General features: G+C 42.9%; 4 protein-coding genes across 13 annotated transcripts in view; 1 reads left to right on the forward strand and 3 right to left on the reverse strand.

Moving 5' to 3' along the window:
- Positions 1 to 15,377, reverse strand: part of NfI (Nuclear factor I) — a 98,407-nt gene extending 83,030 nt beyond the window's left edge. For 5 of the 8 annotated variants that reach the window (XM_017905405.1, XM_017905404.1, XM_017905398.1 and 2 more), the window contains exon 1: positions 15,097 to 15,251. In XM_017905405.1, coding sequence (XP_017760894.1) covers positions 15,097 to 15,177 — 81 coding nt within the window. In that variant the 5' untranslated portion in view covers positions 15,178 to 15,251. Of the gene's footprint in view, positions 1 to 2,244; positions 2,706 to 6,030; positions 6,634 to 15,096 lie in introns of those variants that run through there. The other 3 variants (XM_017905403.1, XM_017905402.1, XM_017905406.1) reach the window with 3 other exon arrangements.
- Positions 15,378 to 19,139: 3,762 nt separating this feature from the next.
- On the reverse strand, positions 19,140 to 20,924 carry Arpc4 (Actin-related protein 2/3 complex, subunit 4). Its single transcript, XM_017905219.1, has 4 exons — positions 20,508 to 20,924; positions 19,920 to 20,246; positions 19,661 to 19,831; positions 19,140 to 19,590 (listed from the first exon to the last, which is right to left on the reverse strand). The coding sequence occupies exons 1-4, from the start codon at positions 20,508 to 20,510 to the stop codon at positions 19,585 to 19,587; spliced, it is 507 nt and encodes a 168-aa protein (XP_017760708.1). The 5' UTR covers positions 20,511 to 20,924; the 3' UTR covers positions 19,140 to 19,584.
- A 402-nt stretch (positions 20,925 to 21,326) lies between these two features.
- LOC108551172 (nucleoporin-like protein 2) lies at positions 21,327 to 23,596 on the forward strand. Of its 3 annotated transcripts, XM_017905218.1 has the most exons (6): positions 21,327 to 21,452; positions 21,516 to 21,561; positions 21,637 to 21,808; positions 21,894 to 21,980; positions 22,054 to 22,285; positions 22,388 to 23,596. In XM_017905218.1, the coding sequence occupies exons 1-6, from the start codon at positions 21,374 to 21,376 to the stop codon at positions 23,512 to 23,514; spliced, it is 1,743 nt and encodes a 580-aa protein (XP_017760707.1). In that variant the 5' UTR covers positions 21,327 to 21,373; the 3' UTR covers positions 23,515 to 23,596. The 3 variants fall into 3 exon arrangements, with proteins under 3 accessions (XP_017760707.1, XP_017760705.1, XP_017760706.1); XM_017905216.1 differs by having other exon boundaries at positions 21,374 to 21,452; positions 22,054 to 23,596; XM_017905217.1 differs by having other exon boundaries at positions 21,374 to 21,452; positions 21,519 to 21,561; positions 22,054 to 23,514.
- A 332-nt stretch (positions 23,597 to 23,928) lies between these two features.
- Positions 23,929 to 24,782, reverse strand: part of LOC108551319 (uncharacterized) — an 8,009-nt gene continuing 7,155 nt past the window's right edge. The window contains 3 exon segments of the mRNA XM_017905453.1: positions 23,929 to 24,015; positions 24,084 to 24,203; positions 24,417 to 24,782. Coding sequence (XP_017760942.1) covers positions 23,929 to 24,015; positions 24,084 to 24,203; positions 24,417 to 24,782 — 573 coding nt within the window.

The following is a 24,782-nucleotide window of genomic DNA, read 5'->3' on the forward strand; positions in this document are numbered from 1 at the left end:
GTTTCCAATTGCGTATTTGTATGTATTTTCATCGTTTCTTTTCCGTTTCTTTTTTTAATTTAATAAACATAAGTGTTATATGTATTATGTATTTGGATATTAGAGACGGGGTAAGTTAATTTCGGGAGAAAATATTTTTTTCTTTTTCTACAGTCGTGCAAGGGTTGTGCCAGTTTTTGGATTAGCTTTCATGCACCACAAAATTCTTCTTTCAACGAAATTCTTCGAGATTAATAATCAATTAACGATAAAAAAATTAATAATGAAGGAAGATAACTATATAATTATGAAAAAATTCGTTCATTTTGAATTCCCTTAAATTTCGATTATTTTTTAAATAAAATTTTCAGATACTGATAATTAATTAACGATAAAGGAATTTATAATAAGAAGACCACTATGAAAAGAGGTTGGAGGAATGAAATTTGCTATTGAAACACATGGAATTGGACAAATTATTCGGATTCTTCCCCTAACAAAAGACGAGGCGAACGAAAGCGTCGCGGACATCCGGAGGAAATCGGTCCCTTATCGTGACTTCGAACTGTTCCGGAACCGAGACGCGGCCGAATCTCCGTTTCCGGTTCACGGGACGGCGAGAAAAAGGGGGAAGATCGATTATTGGCCGAGGGATCGACGGCGTTTGCACGATCGCTGTGGAATAGCGTTCCTTTGTGAGGCAAATGCGATTTCTCGTATAGGAACCCGCGATTCACGCTTCAAGGGGATGTAAACATTCTACGGGTATGAATTTTCGGCGACTTCTCTGATGGAATGAAAACCCTGCTGGGTCGGAATATTTGTCGACAGAACAATATGACGTACCTGCAATCTCATCCCCTATTCTTTAGATGTCTTCATGAGCGAGAAAAAAAGGGGAAAAAGGGATAAGAATTTGCATGTTGAGCGAGGGCTAATGATCCGTACTTGAAAAATTGTTGAAGAAAAATGTGGAGAAGAGTGTATGAACAAGAGAAGAAAAGAGGGTTGAAATATTAGCGATGGACAAAAGTCCAGAGAAGAGGGCACGAAGATGTGAAAAATAGTTTAATTTTCAGGGCTGAAGTTCACGTAAATTTGGGAAAAATTATTAAATTGATATACTATTTACTAAACCTAAAAATGATTAAACAATTAACTATATTATTTAATAAATCAATATTGGGATGGAAAATTAATCTATCAAGCACGTCATTTAGTAAATATATTAGGGATGAAGATATATTATATATTAAACAATAACCAATACTATTTAAAAGAAGAAAATTATCTAAATTTACTAAACCTGTTAGTCTATCAAGGCCTGGAAGAAAATGATTAAACAATTAACTATACTATTTAATAAATCAATATTGGGGTGGAAAATTAACCTACCAAGCACGTCATTTAGTAAATGTATTAGGGATGAAAATATATGATATATTAAACAATGACCAATACTATTTAGAAGAAGAAAACTAAAAATTTACTAAATCTGGTTACTCTATCAAGACCTAGAATAAAATGATTAAACAATTAACTATACTATTTAATAAATCAATATTGGGGGTAGAAAATTAACCTACCAAGCACGTCATTTAGTAAATATATTAGGTATGAAGATATATTATATGAAAAAGACTCTCCAAATTTACTAAACCTGTTAGTCTATCAAGTCTTAAAAAAAAATGATTAAACAATTAACTATACTACTTAGTAAATTAATATCAGGGATGAAAAATTGCCTACAAAGTACATCACTCAGTAAGTATATCAGGGCCAAAGGCTGCTGTATCAAAATGCAAGAAGAATTTGTCGAACAATGATCACCACTATTTACCAAAGAGGTAAATAGGGCAACACGAAAAAGACGTCTGTCTAATGCTCCTACAACATCACTGGCAACCCCCAACTAGCATGGCACTCCTCGTTTGGTTACACATTTCAACTGGCCAGGTTCATAAAACTGACCAGCGGCCATAAAAACGATCCACCCGGCAAGGAATCTCATTCATGCACCCTAAACTACCCAAAAATGTCCGAGCACTCGACCACTGCCCCCCTAACTCGAAGCAGCCAAGAAGACGTAGCCATAAATTGGAAAGAACACGCGAGGACTTATCACGAATATCTGCCGCCACCTCTAATCATCGATAAAGGAAACCGCAGAACCAAAGCGACGACACGATAGAAGGAGCAAAGGAAGGTGCAGGGAAGAGGAAGAACACGAGGCTGGCCTGTGAACAAGCGTCAAACGACACGAACCATCGAGTATTCGCAAGCACTGCGGCTGCTGTGGCACACTACCGTCTGTCTGTCCCTCCTGCCGTCCGGCTGTCAGAAGCACCGATTTTCGCAGTAACAACCGTCAGGCTCGTAATACTCCTCCGCCACCCTGTCGCAGATTGATCGTGGCCTCATCTGCACCACCTCTCCGACACCCTTCTTCTCCTCTGTCGCCTGGGACCAACGAGTCGACCTTCTGGTCGATCCGAGCCTTCGTTTCTTCCCTTCTTTGCCTTTCTCGATCTCTATCCAAGAATCTTCCGGGACTTTTTCTATATCTCGAGGAGGCTAGGTCTGTTCCTGGTCGCGTCTCGTTAGCATGCTCGAGCAAGCAGAGAGGTAAAGGGTTTCTCCTTCGCTGTCTGCGTTCTCTCGAGGATTTATTGGCTTCCTCAGGGGGAGACGGTGTCTAGGAGCTTCGATCTTCCAATGGGCTTCTGCTACGGGAAAACGGACCACGCTAGTGTCGATCGTGGTTTGGATCGCTTTCCAACGATTTTTCGGTGGCCAGCAACTGGCAAGATTCGATCGTGGCTTTTGGTTTTAGAGTTTCGGAGTTCTACTAGCAAAGACTGGACTCGTGTCTAAATATTTTTGGCAGACTGAGTTTTTGGAGTCTCGATTTTAGATTATGATTCGATAGATCGTATGGGTATGCTAATACCGGGTTATCGTCGCGATGTTCGAACGGTGATACTGTTTTCGAGCCCACTGGCGAGAGATGCATCTGATTAACGATAGAACTATCGACCTGTAACGTGGACTTAAATATAGCACGCGTGGATAATAATAATTAAAGCGGAGTGGAATTTTAATAAAGGTCAAGATCGATTTTACCAGAATGACTTTATGGTTTCAGATATTTTTTTCCTTCTTATTCTTGCAGCTATTTCTGGTGAAAATTAATTTCGACTTCTATTTAGATATTTATCCTCATTGTGCGATTTTTATTATTGAAAAATGGAAATTCATGAAAAGACACCCTTAGGGGCACAAATTCCCAGGAATTCTATTTCATGAAAATTTAACCTTAAGGTCACAAATTACTTAAAACTCTATTTCATCAAAATCTACCCTTAGCAATACAAGGTCCTAGGTATTCTGATTCATGAAAACTCAGCCCTACAGATGAAAATTCCCAATCATTCTACATCATCGAAAATCACCTTTAGGAACACGAATTCATGAAAACCCACCCTTATGAATACAAATTCCCAGGAATTCTAATTCATAAAAATTCACCCTTAAAGATAGAAATTCCCAATCATTCTACAACATCGAAAACCACCTTTAGGAACACGAATTCATAAAAACCCACCCTTAGGAATTAGAAATTCCCAGGAATCGTATTTCATCAAAACCCAGTCTTAGGGACACAAATTACCTAAAACTCTATTTCATCAAAACTCACCCTTAGAGATAAAAATTTCCAAACATTCTACTTCATCGAAAACCACCTTTAAGAATACAAATTTCCAGGAATCTTATTACATCAAAACCCAGCCTTAGGGACACAAATTACCTAAAACCCTACTTCATCAAAACCCACCCTTAGGAATGCAAATTCCCAGGAGTCCTAATTCCTCGAAAACTACCTTCAGGGTCACGAATTCCCAAAAAACGGAAATTCATGAAAGTCCACCCTTAGCAGCAGAAATTCGCCAGCTCGTCTATTTGTCGTTTATCCGAGAGCGTGTTCGAGCGACGCTCGGCGTCGAAGCATCGAGGAAAAATCGAGAGCCCGGCCTGATGGAGGAACAGAGGAACGTTTTCGCGTCGCTCGCTCGCTTTGTCACCGTTGCTCGCCTGCCCTCGCGCCCTCGCGTCTATCTATACGACACGCCGTTATTTTCGGACGCGAACGAAAATCAAAGGCATTAAGGAGGCGCACGGTGACGCCGGGCGCGTCGTCATCGCGGAAAAGACGAAGGGAGGGCAAGGACGCGGGCGAAGGGGACGTCCACGTTCGCGATTCGCCCGGGTTTCTCGGGGGTTGATGAACCGAACGACCACGTCCCGAGTACCAACGCGTAGCATCGATGATCCCGAGTGTCTTTCGTGGGTCTGGAGCGGGTTGGAAATTTTTCATCACTCCTCGAACAATTCCCTCAATTTTTCGAAAAAATTCTCCTATCCTAGGAAAATTCCTAACAATGAATATCGTTTCTCACGTGTAGACGTCACATCCGTATTTCTGGTATTTTTAACACACAGGATAGGTCATCTCGATTATCTCCGATTATCTAATTGTCGTCGTGAGGGAATAAAGATACTCGATTTTTGTTAAGATAATTACGATATTACAGACAAATGTATAATTGTGAAATTAAAGGCAAATTTGTGATACTAAAGACAGGAAAAATCAACTTATCGAAAACGAGAATTAATCAATGTGGTCCACCCTATATATCAGAACTGGAAATAGGTCTCAAAGGGGTTGCAAAATTTTGCATTAAAATTTGTAATTGATTAACGAGGTACTCTGGATGTGGACCGTGACAAATTTAATTTTTTGTAATTCTTTTAAACGAAATTTGAATTTAAATTTAATGAGAAATGGAGTTGGGGTATTTATCTAAATCACTTTCGACAAAGATATACTCATACTTGGTAAACGAGCAGAATTTTATTCGATAACGTAATATAGAGGGTTGGAACTTGTCCTCGAATTGGAAATTTCGTGTCAGGATTTGTGGATCAATTAACGAGCTAGACTAAGACAGCGTTCCTCGATATGGGTCGCGTTAAATTTTTGATGGATGGTGAAACGAAAGCCCAATTTAAGTGACAAAAAGCAGCACCGAAGTAACAGGTTTTGAAATTGGATCGTATTAAACTTTCAACAGCTGACAAAATGAATTTCAAAATTCCTACGAACCTGCGAACTATCCTATTCACCATTGGATCTCCCAAACGCTAAAAAATTTTACGTCACCAATACGATTACGAATAAATAAATCGAACCACGTGATAAAAGAAGTTTAAAAATGCTAAAAAATTTCAAAAATAACCAAAATTTTCCGTCCACAAATTGATCAATGACAAATTTCGAATATTTTTTCAAACGAATACGTGTATTAATCCCGATCGAATAAATATCGCGCTATTTAACGTGTCAATTACGTTTCCAGATCGCGAATTATGAACTAAATTATTCGGAAGATAATTTGAGAAACTGATCTCGCAGACGAAGATGATGGAGAAGTCTAGAAAGTTCTGGCGAATAGGTTACAGCGAAGGGGTTTGCGATGAAGACACGGCACGAGGTGCCTGGACTCGATGCGAGCTGGATACAAGGGGTCCTGGAGGGTGAAGAGGCATTCGAACGAGCGCACGTGTCGCGGGAAACTTCTATTTGCAAGTCGAGTTTTGGTGCGTAGTTGTCGGTAATAAATCGATGCGGATTCTGCGCGGCCGAGCTTGTTTATCACCACGCCACGACGTAGAATATCACGCATCCGACAGCTCCATCGAGCCCAAAATCCCAGAGAAGGAACGAAGCAAACTGCAACAGGACCCAAAAACCTGCACCCAAATTCTATCAGTCGTTGGTTAAAAAGAAACCAGGAAAATGCAACAAAGGCTACTACCGATCCCGAAAATCACGCTAAAAGACTCGATCCGATCAGGCGATCGCGCTGTCGTACCTGAGAACTCCGTCCAATTAGCCACGACCGAATCTCGCGAAGTCCAAGGCACCAGGATCGACGGAAAATCGAATCCCAGACAGCCACCGATGCTCGTTTCTCTCTCTCTGATACTTACTGACAGAGATCACCGCGTTCCAAAAGCACGTCGAGAAATCGGCGACCCGACCAAGCAGACTCTCTAGAAAGCGAGCTGATCGACACGCTGTTCCAGCCACGCGATCAGCTGATCCTCCTGCGAGGAGTGGATCAGTCTGAACGGATCACCTGCGCGCTTCTATCACAGTGGCCGATCGTTTCGATGCACCTAGTCGATCTCTCCAAACGACACTGATCCACTCTGGTGGCCTGCCAACGTCGCTTCACTGTAGCCCCCTTCGATCCAGGGGATCGGGCCGCTCGATCGTCGGATCGATGGGTTCCGACGCGTGGATGATCCGCGATCTCGGGGCGAGAACGTGAGCAACGAGAACGCGGGAGAAAATGGCGACGACGGAGACGCGAGTGTGAAGAAACGAGAAGAGGGCCACGGAACGAGAGTCGTCGGGTTACTATGGATCGCGATCCACCGTGCGAAGGAGAGCCGCAAGAGGGACCGTCGACGCCGGAACGACGGGTACGACGTCGGTCGTCGCGACGACACTGAGACGCCGGTCGTCGAGACGCGCGTATCTAGACGCGCGCCGAAGGCACCGCGCGGCGGCCAGGTACGGCACCCCAAACAGTTATTAATAGCCTCTGTCCTAGCTTACTAGATTTGCCCTCGAACCGACGCAACTGCCCCACCCCCCACCCGTCGCGTTCGCCACGCTTCCCCTACTGCCCAGCCGATACTCCGAGACGCTTCCCCTTTACCCCCACCGCCGCCCGCTAAGCCCTCCCCTAGCTCGCCCCTCCACGCGCCCCACCGACGGTCCTTTTGCCGCTACGCTCCGTTGAAAGATCCGAAGGGTTTTTCCACCGCTTTTCCACGTTTTTCCCGGTTTTTCCAGTGGAGCTAATCGATGGGTTTTGAGGTGACGAATGGGGTTTCGAAGAGAGGCGTTGAGGGTTTTGTTCGAGTGCGATTTTGGATCGCTTTTTGAGGTTATGAGCCTAGTGGGCTTAATAGATCGGGTTGTACTGTCTGTTACCATTTTGTTGCGACGATAGAGAGAAATCGGATCTGGGTGCACACTAAACCTAGCATAATCGATCACACAACAGGATTGACATTATACTCAACGTGGTTTAACGAAATTTGCACGACTACCAAAATTTTTGTATAACTGTATCGTGTATGAAATAAATATGTAGTGACTACGTCTAGTAAACCCCAGAATCATTGATAGTCACTAGAAGGTAACTAGAATTAGATACTTCTCTAATGCACAATTTTTCATAATTAAATTACTGCACCGTTGAGCAATATTTTCACCCATATATATACTGCAACTTTGACATCTAGTAATCCCTAGAACCACTAATAACCACTAGAAAAGAACTAGAACCAAATATCTCCCCAATTCCCAATCTTTCATACTTAAATCTCAGAACATGGAATTAATCACTACTGTGACGAACAAGTATCGTCGTTTTTAGTATAAAAAGAGTGCATTTAGCTAAATGACTATAATCACGCTTACTAGATAGTGGAGACTTGACTCCGAGTAGGTACAGTTTCTCAATGGAGGGGTTAATCTGGCTATGAAATTAGCAGAAATTCGCGGAAGATTTGCGAATATTTGCAACTATGACTGAAGAAGGAGGGTTTATGGTAAATTTCGATGGGGCTGTCATTGTTCGATAGGCGTGGAGGGGCGCAGAATTTACACTGCGACAGCAGGCGGCGGTGCCTAACAAGGGACGTCCCGCGGGACGATCGGCAAATTGCGCGAAACTCGACGAAGAAGGCTAGGTAAAATTGATTCTTGCCACGTTCCAATTCCCCGCGGAGCTTCCTGTCCTAGCCGCCGCCGCTTTCCGCGTCAATAAACCCGCGAAAAAACAATGGAACTGATTTTTCGAAGCGCTAAAAATAGAGGCGCATCGGGCCGCTGGATTCCGCGGAAATTCCCCTCTAAATCTTCCCAAAGGCGCAACGACTGTCGAATCGAGATACCAAAAGCGGATAAAAAGACATAGTAGCCTTCTACCTCTCGTGGAAGCTTCGAAAATTAACCCTTTGCCAACGAGATTTCCTATCTCCAGTAACTTTTTCCAATAAATTATTACCGATTCGATGACTTTGGGTGAGTGTCTGAAAATCTTACTAGTTAGGCCTCAATTGAGTCTCTTAATTCCGATATAAACAATTAACTTTGATGTCTAATTCCAAGAATCTTTTGCTCCAAATTCTGGGGAATCATCAGAGACCTAGGAACCTAATAGACGGAGAGTATCGTATAATTTAGAAAATATTACGAATATTCAAAAATGCCTTGAAACTACCCCCCTAATCAAAGACTAATAGTACCACTTTCAACTTACAAATCGAAGGAATTTCCTATCCCAAATCTCGCAATTCCAGTAATTCCGATTCTGGGGAATCATCAGAGACCCCAGGAACCTAATAGATGGAGAGTATCGTATAATTTAGAAAATATTACGAACGTTTAAAAATGTCTCGAAACTACCCTCCTAACTCAAACCTAATACCACCAACTTCCTACCCCGAATCTCGCAACCATAATAAATCCTTCATCAGCGAAACGAACCTCAGAAGCGGTCCATAACCTACCCCAAGCTCCAGCAAAGCTGTGCCTCTTGGCATCAAACGATCCAAGACATTCCTAGGGATCCACCCTGCCACGAGAGCCCTCAGAACACACGGTCGGCAGTCAGGAGGGGTCGAAGGTCCGCAGTAAGGAACGAAAGTACGTCGCACGCTGGTAGCTGCGTGCTGTCGCAGGTCCGCGTGGCTTGTAACTCCGTAGGAGGAGAGGAAGCAGGGTCGAGAGGAAAAAGACGAGCAGAGGGTGGCGATCGATAGCCAAACTCCTCGCCGGCACGTAAGATAGACACTGACATGGACTTCCTTTTCCCTCTATCTCCTCTTCTTCCTTCTCCGTCGCTTTTTCTTCCAGACCAGATAAGGGACACGCGTTATGCATGGACCCTGGCTCGCGTTCGCGATCCCTGATACCGGAAACTGCCGCTTGCAACGGGTAGCCGATATTTGCGCGAGATAAGACGGATTGCCTGGGTCCTGCTAGTAAAACGGAAAGAGGACACCCCTTTGACCGGCGAAACCGGCTGTTGTCGGACGGAGGAGTCTTGGCTTTCAGCTTCTGGGTACGTTGGAGTCACAGGTGCTAGAGGAGGGATGAAGAAGCGGTTTCGATTCATCCGATGAGGTCTAGGGTAGCTTGGGGTGCTTTTGATAAGTGGCGAACATGTCCGATGGGGTGTTAGAAAGAAACTTCGATATTTGGGGGTGTTTAAATTCCTAAGACAGGTTTTAAGGTAGGTTGGGGTGCTTTTGATAGACAGTGAGGATGTCTGGTGGGTTGTTAATGGAAGACTGATATTTGCAGGTGTTTTGGGTTCTAGAAGAGGGATGAAAGAGCAGTTTGGATTCTTGGGGTAGGTTCTAAGTTGAGTTAAGGTGGTCTCGATCAGTGGTAAGGCTGTCTAATAGTGGTTAGAGAGAGACTTCGATATTTGAGGGTGTCTGGGTTCTTGAGACAGGTCCTGAGGTAAGTTTGGGTGCTTTTGATAGACAGTGAGGATGTCTGGTGGGTTGTTAATGGAAGACTGATATTTGCAGGTCTTTTGGGTTCTAGAAGAGGGATGAAAGAGCAGTTTGGATCCTTGGGGTAGGTTCTAAGCTGAGTTAAGGTGGTCTCGATCAGTGGTAAGGCTGTCTAATAGTGGTTAGAGAGAGACTTCGATATTTGGGGGTATTTGAGTTCTCGAGTTAGGTTTAAGGGGTAACCCTAACAGCCTGATGTAGTTTTGATAAGCGATAAAGCTGTCCCCTGTCAAAAGAGGCACGAAGAATAAGTTTGAATTCTTCAAATGGATTCTAGGATAGGGTCTAACGATATTGATAGGTCGTTAGACCTGTTTGAGAAAATAATTCTCATTTGGAACGAAGATACCTCGTCAAACAGAAGTCTCAATACCTTTTAAATCCCAAATCTGTAAAAAACACCCCTAAGAAAAAAGAGAAAGATTCGAAACCCTAAAACAAATTATGAATCACGATACTTAGAGCAAAATCCTGATTACTATACTTTGAACAGGTCACGTTAATAGTATCACGATTGCACACTCCAAATCTATTTAAAAACTTGACCCAGATATCGTACATATCATCTACGAAAAATTAGTAAATACTTGGTCCACACTGATAAGATGCTACCATAAAATCTCTCTTAAAACGCGAATCCGTGCGACAAGCTACTGTAAAAATCTGAAACACGTGTGAACGTTTCATAACCGAGAGGTACCTTTATGGCCGTTGCAAATCCGCCATATATCCTGTCGATGGTAGTGGTTTATGAGCGAAACTATAAACCGGAAGTTTCGAAGAACCAAGAACAAACTCCGAGGAACAAGGTGCAAGAACATAGCGACTGGTGTATTGGGGAGCGTTAACTCAGCGAACGATTACCACCTCTGGAATAAATCAGGATACTCGGATGGGGGCGTGTGTTCGTCACGTGAGGAGCAATTTCCTCGAAGAGGATTCGCGATGGCTACGTATCGGAGCGCGCACCACCCAGAGTAAATATCGCGTTCGCCTCACTAATGACTGTTCTAAGTTTGCTGGAGACGAGCACGCGGACAACGAACCTTCTCCGGCTATATCCACGCGACATTTCACCGCCTAAGTGGGCTACGAGATTCCGATTGTCGCCTCCAAAGGGTTCTCGAAACTTCTCCTCGACCAACTTGTTTGCTCGAGTATCAACAATTAGGCAGCCGAAAAATACGTGTCCAAGGGGTTAGAGCACTCTGATCATGTGCTGAAAATGTTCTTCTAATTTGTTAAGATTCGACGAAATTCGAAGGGAAGAATTCCTCTTCGATATATGGCTACTCAGCTATTAACAATTAGGATAACGATGGATGGGTGTTGAGAGTTAGAGGACTCTGATAGTGTCCTGCAAATCTTCCAATTTATTAAAATTCGACTCTTCAGTTATTAATATAGATGTTTGGAGGAGTAGAAAAATTTGTAAAATTCCTGGATCTTATAATAATAATTGATCTAATAATAAAAATTGGAAGAAAAGAACTAATATCCAAAGAATTTGTTTATTAGGGTATTAATAATTAGGGGACCGGAAAAATAAATTTCCAGGGATGTCGGAAGACTTGCAATTAAATTCCAAAAATATTTCATAAAGATTAGTAAAAATTGGAAGAAGGGAACTCCTATCCAAAGAATTTGTTTATTCGGGTATTAACAATTAGGGGACCGGGAAAATAAATTTCCAGGGCTGCAATTAAATTCTAAAAATATTTCGTAAATATTCGTAAAAATTGGAAGAAAGGAACTCCTATCCAAAGAATTTTATTCGGGTATTAACAATTAGGGGACCTCAAAAATAAATTTCCAGGGCTGTAGAAAGACTTGCAATTAAATTCCAAAAATATTTCGTAAATATTCGTAAAAATTGGAAGAAAGAAACTCCTATCCAAAAAATTTGTTTATTCAGGTATTAACAATTAGGGAACTTCAAAAATAAATTTTCTGGAGTGTCGAAACATTTGTAACTAAATTCAGAAAATATCTGGTAAAATTGTAAGATAGGAACTACAATACTGTTTATTCGAGTATTAACAATTAAGTAACTAAAAAATAGATATCTAGGGTGTCTATAATATCAATAATTGTGCTGCATTAGTCTCTCCTTAATTTTTTCCCATTTCCAATTTTTCTAAATTTGAAAAAATTGTAATGGATAACTATCTTGCGAGAAATCTAACATAAATTTAGGTTAGACTCGAGCTAAAATCATCTAATTTCCTACTGCTACCCTTTCCTAATTGATTAAAGCAGCAGATAAAATCTACGATATTGCAATTCCGTATTTTCGCATGAAATTTTATGCAATTATTGCCCTGGTAAGAGCTTCGTGTCTAGTGGATCTAAGACGATGGCTCTTCTGCGATAACTAAATCGATTATAATCCAGCTACTTGGCCCCCAAACCGTCTCCAAATCATGCTAACACATTACCGACCGATTTAACTGATACCCCATTTCTCCCAACTACCATAACCATAGCGAATGGGACAACACGAATTCATAAAATTTAAAACAATAACAGACTCTAAAATATGCAAAGTAAAATATAAAACATCCTACAACATACACATACTGTATTTTAGAAACATGACAAATTACGTTTCCTATTTTCCACGGTGCCACCATATTCAAAATCCAACATACATTGTCACCTAACCCCATAAAATCACTACAATCTAATTTTTCCATTTACACGTACTTTAAACAAGATTCAGCCTCTTGAAACAACTGTCAGAACGTTTATAGCGTGTTCATAAATTCGCGAAGCAACACAGAAATGAGAGAAATCAACAGAAATCTGCTCGTCATGTTCCTCCATTTGTCATCATAATAATCAACCATGATAGCTTAACGCTAAAACTGCCAAACCTGTGAAAACAACCAATCCTAACAACGCTACTTCCTCATTTACCGAACACACGCAACTTCAGCTTCTTACAAAATTATCATCATCTTCTGTTCGAATAGGAACTTCGATATACAGGAGTATTTATTCCCATCATACCGCTCTGATTATCGCTATCTATATCCCTATATTTAGACAGTAGTCCCTTTGAATTCCCAAATATTGCCACAATGCTAGCCTATAATCGGACGATTCACGCAAAATATTTATTCCCATCATACCGCTCTGATTATCGCTATCTATATCCCTATATTTAGACACGCATTAGGGGTCAGTAGTAGTCCCTTTGAATTCCCAAATATTGCCACAATGCTAGCCTATAATCGGACGATTCACGCAAACCGGAAGGCCGCGTTAAGCAGCCTCGTACCTCACCGCCAAGCCACCCCGTAAAACCCCGTGACTAAACTGGCCATCAGGCTACCCTCGTAAACTCGGGACGCGTAAACGAGGTACCTCGAGCATCCTGACCAACCCTCTGTCGCCTCTAAAATCTAGCAGAAAAACGAAACACGAGGGGCAAGTTATACGCATCGCGACGTAAACGAATAAAAGCGGGTGCAATCTAAATATAAAAAATCAGATTGGACATAGAGCATGTGACGCGTGGCCGCGGCGGCGTTACGTAAGAACAGTGATTATCGGGTATAAATAGGCGTTTTCTTATATAATTACACGGCGACGTACGAGCGGCGCGAAAACGAAAGCCGCATTGCTGAAAATCAGCTGACGAGATCGAGGGACCGATCGAGACATGTCTCACACGAATGGGATGCACTCGCGCCGTCAGATGCACTGCGTGTTTATACGCACGGCTATTTACGCGTCGCGACGGCCACCGTCGCACCCCATGCGACGAGTCGTACCCTTCATTCGGTACGACCCCATGGATTACGAATGTCTAGATCGGTGTTCCGAGTCTGGCGAGTGTCTGCATTTTTCCTTAGGTCGGTCAAATTTTTGGGACCTTTTGGGACCTTTTGGGACCATTTGGGACTGTCGGTTGGCTTCGTTCTCTTGGGTTTCTGGGGTCTTTGAGGTCTTTTGTGTCCTGCGATTCCTCCGAGTCTCTTGGTTTCAGGGACTTTTGGGACCATGACCCTTGGTTCCTTTGGATTTTTGGGTCTCTTAGTTCTTTTTGCTTCTCTTGGGTTTCTGGGGTCTTTGAGGTCTTTTGTGTCCTGTGATTCCTCTGATTCTCTTGGTTTCGGTGTCTTTTGGGACCATGGTCCCTTGGTTCCTTTGGATTTTTGGGTCTCTTGGTTCCCTTTGCTTCTCGTAGATTTTTGGGTCTTTTGAAATCCTTGACTTCCTTGGATTACTGTCTTTTTGTTCCCTTGGTGCTCTTGGATTTTTGAGTCTTTTAGGCCCCTTTCTATCCTTAGATTTTTGGGTCTTTTGAACACCATGGTTTTCTGGGATTCTGCGTCCTTTTGCTCTCTTGTTTCTATTGAATTTTTGGGGCCTTTTGGTTCCCTTGATTCTCTAGGATTCGTGAGTCTCTTGATCCCTTTATTTCTCGCAGATTTTTGAGTCTTATGGACCCCTTAGTTTTCTTTGATTCTTACACCTTCTGGTTTCCTTGGTTATCGGGGAATCTTGGGCCTTCTGGTCCCCTTGATTCACTTAATCGTTTAAAATCTATTAGTCCCACGGTTTTCTTGGAGTTTTCGATCTTTCGATCCCTTTAGTTCTCCTGGTTTTTGGGGTCTTTTGGTCCCCACGGATTTCTCGATTGTTTTGGAACATTTTTAATTGTACCGCGATCCTAAAGTAGGAAGCTTCGAAAAATCGTGATCACAGCTCGAAGAATGAAACTTGGGATTTTGGGAATAGCAAGAACGATTACGTAATTTCGCGATAAGCCTTCTGCTTTTCGACGGAAGACAGTATCTGTTCTACTTGACGAAAGACAAGTCCACGTTGCACAGTTCGACGGATGAATCACAGATTCGGCGAGCTTCCGCGAAAAGCACCGGGATCGCGAACTTTCCAAGCAAAACACTCGTGTTTACGTCTTCGCGAGCGATCGGAAAAGCAACTCGAGGCTGGTACACGCGAGTCGCACGTGTTCCACCATCTTTCCACCCTTTCTACCTAATCCGTGTCTCACCGAGGAAACCCGGACAGAAAATAAAGCTCCCTTCTCTCTCTCCAACAACGAGACCACTCGACATAGAATTTCCCTAACGAACAATAAGAACTTTCCAGAACCCGAACCGTCGAGCCTATCCTCCAACCCCGAAATCGCGACTATCACCCTGACCGATCGGAGCGAAACAATTGCATCCACCCGTTGCGAAACGAAACCGCAGCAGAATCACCGAGAATAGCACCAAAGAACCCATAGTCCCGAAGCGTGAAAGCAATGGCACGTTGAACTTGAGCAAATGAAAGCGTGAACACCGCGCGAAGCACAGCCCTGAAGCAGCCTAAACGAAAGGAGCAAGCACCGACCAAGCCAAGAAGCTTCCGTCTACCTCTACTCAAGGCCGAAGCACTGTTTACAAATGCGATTAATCGAATGTTTGGAGGCACCTGTCCTACGGAAGGGGCCTGCAGGTAAGTCGAGACATCCGGTTCCACCATGCAGCTCCTCAGTGTGTCCGGGATGAACATGAGTAGCTGGGACGTCGGCTGTGGTACAGGCTGAAGCCGGCTCGCAGCGCGCTCCTCTAGCGAGCCTGTGCTCGCGAGTAGCGTCGTCCCGACGCCGCGCGACGCCGACGATCGCCGCCGTGGGACGGTGCTCCAGCTGGTCGGCCAGCCGCTTCGCGTCCACGGGAGATACGTGGTCTGGACCAGCTTCACGCTGCCTCGACTACTCGGTAGTTAGACCCGTGCTCCAACTGCACCGGGCCACAGGGGTCCACGAAGCTCGGGCACTCCTCGGGGGGGTTGAGACCGGAACCGGAGCTGGTCCAGGTGTCCAGGAACTCGCAGAATGGCCTTTCTCTGGGTTTCTGTGGCGGATGTCGCGTGGGTCTAGCCGTCTCCGCCGTCAGACAGCCGGCACCGTGGTGCTCGAGGCAACCACCAGGCGTTTGCCTCCTTTGGTCGCGCGCGCTCGCGCTGATACCCGTGTAGTACTCGATGTCGTTCCTTTCCGCGGAAAGTGAACTGCCAATGGTGTTGACGTTGTTGTCGCAGTTGCAGTTAGTGTTGTTGCTTGTCTGGCTGTTGTTACTGAACCGTCGGCAGTCGGGTGGTGGTGGAACACCGCACCCAGGCACACGCATCCTATCTAACCACGAGCCACAACTCCTAACTCTCGACTTTAGGCCCTCTCTGTATTTTCTCGTGGCACGCAAGACACGGGGCTCGCTCGTTCGCTCTCTCTCTCTCTCGTTCTGTCTTTCTCTCTCTCGCTCTCTTTCCCGCTGTCCTTCTATCCCTCTTTCCCCCTTGCTCCGGTTCCCCCCACCCGCCCTCTGCTCTATCCGTCTCTCTATTCGTCTCCTTTCGGTACAGCACACTCCTCTCTCTCTCGCGCGCGCTCTCTCTCTCTCTCTCTCTCTCTCTCTATCTCTCTTCCCGAGTTTCTTTCCTCCGTCTACCCCTCCTGGTCCTCCCCTCTGCCGAGTTTCCCTACCCTTCTCCCTCTGCTTGCAGTCTCTCCCTCTCTCGCGACTCTCTCTCCCTTCCGTCGTCGCGAGCAGACCGGCTAACCCTTACGGAGCGTCTGTTCGTCTCTCCACCTCCGTTCTTCTTCCCGTTTCTTCCCTCTTCTCCGTAATCTCTTCCAATCTCTTTACGACTTAGCACCGGGGTGACTCTCCGTGTATTTCTCTCCCGAGAGAGAGAGCTGAGTTTCTCTCTGTATTCCTTCTCTATATCCCTTTTTCTCTGCTACTTTCGTCCCTCTTGGTCTCTCCCGACCGTCAGAGGTGTTACTTTCTCGACGACCAGAGAGTCAGGGGAACGGACACGCTTCCGGTTGGACCCTGAGAGCGACCACGAGCACGACGACGAGGAACAACGACGAAGAGGACGACGCCGAGGTGCACGGACACGGACGCTCCTCTCTCGGCTCCCTGTAGCTTCCCGTTCCCGATCGGGAGACGCCAGGCCCCAGACTACGCCGACTCCGAGCCACCGGCGCTGCGTCGGCGTCGGCGTCGGCGTAAAAAGCGACGGCGTCGCGCAAGCTCGCCGGGAGCGCGCCGCGACGCGCCGCGAGGACGCCTCGACGCGTCCGGACGCTGACCGAGGTGGGGAGAGGCCGCGAGCGACGGAGACGACGGCCGTTGGTCGAACAGAGACCGGAACCCGGGGGGTGGGGTGGTGATCGCGAGAGGGAGAGGGAACAGCTGATTCCGTGGAGGGAGAAGGGGTGTCGGGTAGACCAGAGGGGAGGGTGGTTGTAAAAGAAGAAGAATTAGAGCGCGAGCTGATAAATAGAAAGGGAGAGGACGAATCGGGGGACCGGAAGTGGAGGAACCCTCCACCGAGTCTGGAAGAATCCAGATGATCGAGGAATCACGATGATCCCAGTAAATCAGAAGAATCGGATAAACCCCTCAGTGTGTTTGCATATCCCGGATAGGAGGGGGACAAGTAGAATAAGTTTATCCGGTTAGACGGTCGACGTACAGTATCCGACGAGGCTAGATAGTAGGATTACAAAGTGGAATGAGTCTACCTGGTCAAACAATCTGTTAGGTAGAACAGATTCGAGGCACGTTCGAAAAAGAACAGAACATTCGCAGTGACTAAAGATTCAGCGAGGAATCACGCGTAGCGGTAAGTAGAATTCGTCGGAACTCGGGATCACCTTTGAACTTTCGTCGAAGCTAGTCTGTGGAGGAGTCTTGTAATGTTTACCGAAGGAAATGGGGGACCGATATCTAGTAGAACGAGCGTGTCCGGTCAGACCAATGGCGTGTACAATGTCGCGTTGTATAACAGAGTGGTTGAAAACGCGTAATCGAACATCCGTGGTACTTGAGATGGCGAGCAAGAGGCAAATAGAGGCGGATTACGAGAAGGAAATACGGAGCTGAGAAAGCGAAGAAGGTAGGAGAAGCGAGGAAGACCCGTAACTCGTAAGCCTCTATTTATCCGGCTCGTTTTCGTTTCTACCTGCCTCCTCCTCGGCCCTCTTCTTCGCCGGCTATCTACAGCCACCGTGCGCCACTCTGCAGCCAACCGTCTCTTTCTGTCTCTCTGCGCCGTGTATTTTTGGGCGCTCGTTAGGAATTAGCGCTGTGGGCCTCGAAGGTCTACCGAGCCGACTTCCTCCCCCTTGCTCCGTGATCGCCGCGGAAAACGGGGTGTTTCGAGGGGATCAGCGTTGCTAAAACCCGGTTACACCATACAGGCAGAAACGACGCCCACGCAAAGCGGAAGTTTGTCAACAATCTTCCACCCCCGCCGCCCCTGGGAAATAGCGACGGCTGGAAAACGGTAATCTCGGAATCGCGGCGGACGTGAAACGAGATTACGTGCCCCCTTAAAACTACCCCGAACGGTGGTAAAAGTTCGTAACTGGCCGCGAGACGACACGGCTTAAAAGTTTCGCCCCACTACAGGAGGATTCCGTAGGCTGCGCTTCCTCGTTCGCCGGCTTTTCGTGGAGATCGTTTTAGGCTCGGGATGGCTGGATAGTTGTGGATATTCTTCATTATTCTTCGATCGGGGATATTTTTCTTCGTTCCTCGATTTTTCCGTCTGCGATATAATCTTGCTGGGTTCTTCGTAGTGCTCCAAGTTTCTCGGGATACGACGTCTGCAATCTTTTATGTTAACGTTATTAGACAAACTCGTAAAGCACTCGTGACGAGAGTTTAATGTATGATTATGTAAATCGTTAACCGTTAATTGTCACGTTTACGAAGAAACGGTGTCACTTTTACTGTCGCGTGCCGAAGGAAGACGCGATCGAATTGCGCGAGGAGGTCGCGATGCCTGGCGGCCGGAAAACTCACGAACTGCTACTGGTGAATGGTACCGACGAGCGACTGGACTCCACAGGGGCACCCTTCCCCGTGGAAAGAGGAGTCACCGCGAACGTGACGGATTCCACGGTTCGAAGGGGCCCTCGTTCCTTGTTCGGCGCGTTGCAGCCTTAAAGGCGCTTTTCGGAGAACATACAATGTTCGCATGAAGAAGAATTAGCTGCTCTTGTTAGTTCAATAGACAATTAGGAACTAATTCTTTGAAATTTATTAATAGACATTGTTAAAGTAGAATATACTACATAATATAAACATTGAAACAGGCTTAATGAAGAAGATCATCTTACGAATCAACATAATTAATGTTAACGATGAATCGCGATTAGACGATAACAAACATAGTGTCTAATAATATTTCTAGAAACCAAAGTCGAGTGTATTATAACTGACACAATGCGAAGAAACTCTGAAAACTGACTAAACACGTGGAATTCTCTATTTACAAATTTATTACTAAAAGTAGTAGTGTTTAATTACACTAAGAATATTTGAACTTCGAGGACATTAAATGCTAGGAGGTTTTAATCTTCAGGATGCTCGAGGTACGGGGCCATTCATGTCCTCACGGTGATTCTTCTCGTTTATTTGTATTTACATTAGTATTAAATCATATGGTTACAGTGATTTGTAAGATAAATAGAACTTTATAAATGCAAAAGGAATTGCACGCTTTATTCATACACCACCAATAAGTGTTTCAATTTCCCACCCTTAGGAAAACGAAACGCACGATCGCGAATATGCTCACGGCTATCGTTCGCGGACTGCGCGTGCTGAATTTAATACCGTTATGGTACTTACATGTATGTCAGACTTGTTATTCGTTACACACACAGCTGGAGATAACAGCGATTAATCGAGAAATGTAATCGAATGAATTTTTTCGTAACTGGAAAACTGTGGGATTGGCGTGTTTGGATTAAGGAGCATTTGAAGTCAGTTTGGGAGATTAATCCGTTAAAGTGTCGTCTGGCTGTGTATTAACCAGATTGATTTATGGGCACTGTTACTTTTAGTGACCTGGCATTTGTGATTATTGCTATGTTGCTAACACGTCGTGTCCGTAAAATTAAAACTGAAATAGAAAACAGCATATTAGTAATCGTTATAGATACTTTTATTTCTGTTATATTGTGCATAATTACCCTTTTCAAAAATTCTTCTGCGCAAATGCGAGCTCTTGCATTCATGGATAGTTTCATTTCGCTTATTTCTCTGTCAATTTCTTCCATGAAATAGATCACAAAGTCTACAATTTTGTGTTTGTACATTTGCTCTACATGGATGTTTGTAATTAGAAAACTAATATCGTAACCCTATACAATGTCAAATGTATCAGAAATATTAATTATTTGTTTCTCTTTCTTTCTCTTATGAACGTTTGATAAACGTAGTAAACCTCACCTCTACTGGCTTTCTCCTGAGAATAATAAAGTGTTCTGCTCTCATTGTCATGAATCTTGTGAAATTATGACATAGCAACTTTTCCAAATCATCAGCCTGTTTTACAGCGATACTTATTCTCATACTGTTTATACTGGATTCGATCAATACCTTTTCTTTGTCATTTCTGCTTATTAATATCGGTGTCAGAAGAAGTTCTTTACTGGCTCGTACTTCAACTTCAGGCTTATTGTGTTTTTCGACTATTTGAGAGGAGAAATTTTCTAAGCACATAGCAGCAGTAAGTGTTCTTCTCACTGCTGCTAGATAAGGTTTCAGCGTTCCCGACTGTAACAAAAACATCAACAATAAATAACTTATAATATTATCAAAAAAATCCATAAGTTATTAACTCATACATAAATTGGGTTTTCCGTCCTTGGACGTTTTATTATTTTAATCAATAGCATCTATGTTAAACAAATATTATCAAAGTGTAAATAAAAATTCATTACGTGGACATTCTGCTTAACTGATAAAAAATTTTATCATTTCGAGACACACAAGTTACTATAACCTATTTCTTAGACATCACGAAATAACGCTTACCATCTTGCTCAGAAGTTATGAGAAACTCGTATTTTGATCGAAATCAATCAATGTCGTGCTCCTTTCGACAATTCGCTTTGTTCACGAAAAGTTTACGGAAACACGTGAAAAATGACACATTACGTTCTGTGCATAGCAAAAGGGGTTGGGTTCAGCCGGTTTAGTTTCAACAGCGTGGGGCGTGTTCCGAAGTTCACTGATAAGGAAGGCAACTCAGTTATTTGTATCCCTTTTCCTCTCACAAATGCACTTTGAAACGAACAAAGAACGTATCAACGAGTTTGACCGAATTTAGAACACATCCTACGGAAGAATCATCGCAGTGTTTTTACTTGTACGTCTGCATTCCCACGATGTACGTAATTAAATGCGTTGAACAATAACTACTGCCAAATACTATTTAATGCGAACAACTAATATTTTTATCAGTAATCAAACAGAATTATTAACCGCTTAACTTCTTAAAGAATTTAATTAAATACTTTTATTTATTAATTATGTTCGTGTAACGTTTTCCATTTTGCTTAGAATATTACAAAACTGAAAATAACTGTGACGGGTCAATCACGTGACAAACATTTAAGTTACTAGATTCAAAAAATAGAAACATTCAGCTATAATAAAATTGAAATTGTAAAAATTAATGTTTTTGCATATATATTTTTCGCTATAGATAAACAGATTTTATTATGTAAAGACAATTATTTGTTTCTGTAAAATGAAGGTATTCGGATTGAATCAAAGTAGTTACGCTCTCTGGTGCACATTATGAAAACCAATATCTCAATACTGCATACGATTATCAGTGCAAAATGCAATATGACGGAAGTTTCGTAACAAGATAAATACATTGAATCACATGCAAGATGGTTGTTTGTAAATATTATCGACAAGGGAATTGTCGATTTGGGCAATACTGTCAATTGGAGCATATAAATACTTTTGGTAAGATATAAAATATAATTGTATTACGTTCTTCCTTTGTATACTAAAATGTTCACTTTTCAGCAGGTAATAACAAAGTTGACTCTTATAACGAAGACGAATATATAGTGTAAGTTTTACATGTAACGAAATTGTTTGACAAAAAATATGAACGTACTGTAACGATTATTTATTTCGAAATAAGGATGTTGGTTGCAAACGAAATAATTAATGCAGAAAGAGGAGGTCAGTGGATGCTATCATGCTTTGCACCATTTATCGAAAGACCATGCATTCCTGGCATGGAAGATGTGTCTCCAGAAGAAGTACGATGGGAAATGTATCAAGCACAAAAAAATGGAATGGTGGAACAAGCAGTCAGTATACACAATTCTTACTTTCTTTTTTTCTTTATTGCACTATTATAAATTCTTTCAACACCTGTATATTTGTTTCTTTTAGAAACTGCATTTTCAACAAATGTGTAGAGATATGAAAACAAAATGGGATGCATTCAAGAATCCTACTCGTGAAACATTAAATAAGCTTGTATGTAAAGTCACAGAAAGCTGATATTAATCTTTATAGAGTGGTAATTCAAGATACTTTTCTCTTTTTTTAGAAAGAAATTCTAGGAACAGGTCATAAAGATACTAGAAATGATAATACATCTGGAAAATCTTCCAACTTTACTTTTGCAACACCTCAACTTGGACTTCCAAGCAGTACATCCTCAAACGTATTTGGAAACAAAACATTTGGAAATCAGAGCAATCCATTTACTGGAGGCTTTACATCCACCACCAATACATCAATCTTTGGGAGAACAGCTACAACATCAAATCCTGTATTTGGTAGTACCCCAACTTTTGGCACTAATTTAGGAGTGTTTGGTGGTGGTACCAGCACTAATTCTGTATTTGGTGGGATTACAAACACTTCTACATTTAATACAGGACAAAACACGCAGACTTTTGGATCATCTGGTTCGATTTTCGGTGGTGGATCTTCGCAACCCGTTTTCGGGCAGCCTAGCATATTCGGAACAATCAATCAAGTGAACAATGTTTTCGGCAGGCATCAAACGTCCCAGGCACCCACATCAGTATTCAATAGCGGAGCAACGTCTTCATCCTCTTTATTTAGTGGCACTTCTCAGTCTAATACTCCTGTATTCGCTGGAGCTAAAACTTCTACTGCTAATCCATTTGGCGGTTTCTCAAATTTGCAGACTACCAACTCTATTTTCGGAACTACTCCGTCCTCTGAAACTTTTAGTTCAGGAATATTTTCGCAATCTGAAACACCTGCTTTTGGTGGAGCACCTGTTTTCGGCGGCTCAGCGACCTTTGGAAACAGTTCCAGTTCAATATTTGGCGAAAAACCAACATTCGGAACTTCTGGCAATATATTTGCCACATCCAATAACACAACTCCTGCCTTTAGTTCTACACAGTCTACAAATGCTTTTGGTGTTTCCACTTCTACACCTTCCGTAAATATATTCGGAAATGCTCAAAGTACCACTCCTATTATGTCCACCTCCAGTGCTTCGCCATTTGTCGCAATATCTTCTGCGACTACGAGTCCCTTCGCTACAGCGACCTCACAATTTGAAACTACCAGTACGGCATCCTTCTCAAAGCCCACATTTGGGACAGCTACAGGAACTGCTGCTGAAACTACAGCTACTTCCAGTAGTACATCATTTGGTACTGCAAATACCGGACCTACTTTTGGAACAACCAGTTCTAGTACTTCCCCTTTCGCGACATCAACGTTTGGTGATGTGAAGAATTCACCATTTGGTTCAACAAATGTTACAACTACTACTACGAAACCGCAACAAATTACTTCGCCGTTTGGTACTTTCGCACAAAGTTCAACGTCTAATACCGTCACGGGGTCCACAAACGGACCGTTTGGAAAACCATTTGGTGTAACATTATCAGCAACTATTATCGATGATAGCCATTACTCGATAGATAATCAATTAACAGATGACGAGAAGAGCATGTACATGGCAGAGAAATTTACTTTTGGAAAAATACCATTGAAACCGCCTACCAAAGACATTAGATAATGCAATGAGGTTGCGGTTTGATGGGGAATACATGCTGTGATACACGCTTCCTACATACATGTACAATTAAGATAAATTTGATAAGAATAAAGTAATAAATAATATATATTTATCAACAATTTTGCAATTTTTATATAAGATTCACTGAAATGTTTGTTTTGCAAACGAACTTGAAATAAACTTGACAACGTTTTTAAAACGTAACAAAACAATAAAATGTAGAATTTGTATTATTTCAGTTCATTCTTTATAAACTTATTTAATATTCTTTATCACTCACCTTACAGTGCGATGCAAAATCAAACATATCATAAATATATATCAACCTCTTTTAATTTAAACAATTACACAGTTATTTACATATTTACAACCATTGATTGTTCAATGACCAGTTCCTCACTCATACTTACATTATTATACATTTTTGTAATGAATCACTCCAGGAGGAGGTGGAGGAGGAGGAGGAGGAACGCTATTACCAAATTGACTTCCTTCCGATACCTGAAGGCAATGTTCCCGTTTAATCGTAATTCACGGAAAATATTATACTCTTAAATTATTAAACAAACCTGTGGCAAATGGCAAAGTGGATTCGTTGAATAGTTGGCCCTCTGTGCATAAACTGCGGATTGATTTGGCGGTTGCGACAAGCCAGATGGTATGCCGTTCGGTGGCTTATATCCAGTAATCTAATAAATCAGAGCCCAACGATTACTCAATATATGATAAAAATCATAAAACACCAGTTTCAGTCCTTTGTACTTATATGTTTATTTCTAATCTTGATACTTCTGATTATTTTCAAAGATATAGTCCAAATGTAAATTTAATATGTTCAATAAATTATTTTCTTACAAACAATTTAAGTACAAAGGATTAGAATGATCAAAGGATCCACATACTTTGTCATTCATCTCAGGAAAAATGGTACTCAGGTTGAAGTTGGTTAGACTTGTGCCAGAGGGATGATGGCTCATAGACATAGGATTACTTGCGACGATTCCACCTCTTGGCATATTTGGATTCATCGGAAAACCAGCTGTTGCTACACCTTGTGGACCAGCTACCGATGGCGGCGGTGGTAAACCATTTACCGCTTTAGTATATACATTGGCCTGTGGATGATTTTGATAAAGGGGGCTAGCGTGTGGCGGAGGAGGTGGTGGTAAGAATGTCGTAGAGTGATGATAATCCTCTAACGGTGAGTTGATACCAGATAAAGAAAAGTCTAAGTTCTGCATAGTTCCATCAAGGCCTTTTCTCTTTCC

Source organism: Eufriesea mexicana, unplaced genomic scaffold (genome assembly GCF_001483705.2).
Source record: "Eufriesea mexicana isolate 0111107269 unplaced genomic scaffold, ASM148370v2 scaffold3780, whole genome shotgun sequence".
NCBI lineage: Eukaryota > Metazoa > Arthropoda > Insecta > Hymenoptera > Apidae > Eufriesea > Eufriesea mexicana.

Bases quoted from the DNA above. Each gene is read 5' to 3' on its own strand.
- Arpc4 (XM_017905219.1), bottom strand. The intron at 19,832-19,919 runs GTGAGGTTTACT...GACATTGTATAG, and splicing joins TCAGGAGAAAGCCAGTAGAG to GGTTACGATATTAGTTTTCT.
- LOC108551172 (XM_017905216.1), top strand. From the start codon at position 21,374: ATGGTTGTTTGTAAATATTATCGACAAGGGAATTGTCGATTTGGGCAA. The intron at 21,453-21,515 runs GTAAGATATAAA...TTCACTTTTCAG, and splicing joins GGAGCATATAAATACTTTTG to CAGGTAATAACAAAGTTGAC. The intron at 21,809-21,893 runs GTCAGTATACAC...TGTTTCTTTTAG, and splicing joins ATGGAATGGTGGAACAAGCA to AAACTGCATTTTCAACAAAT.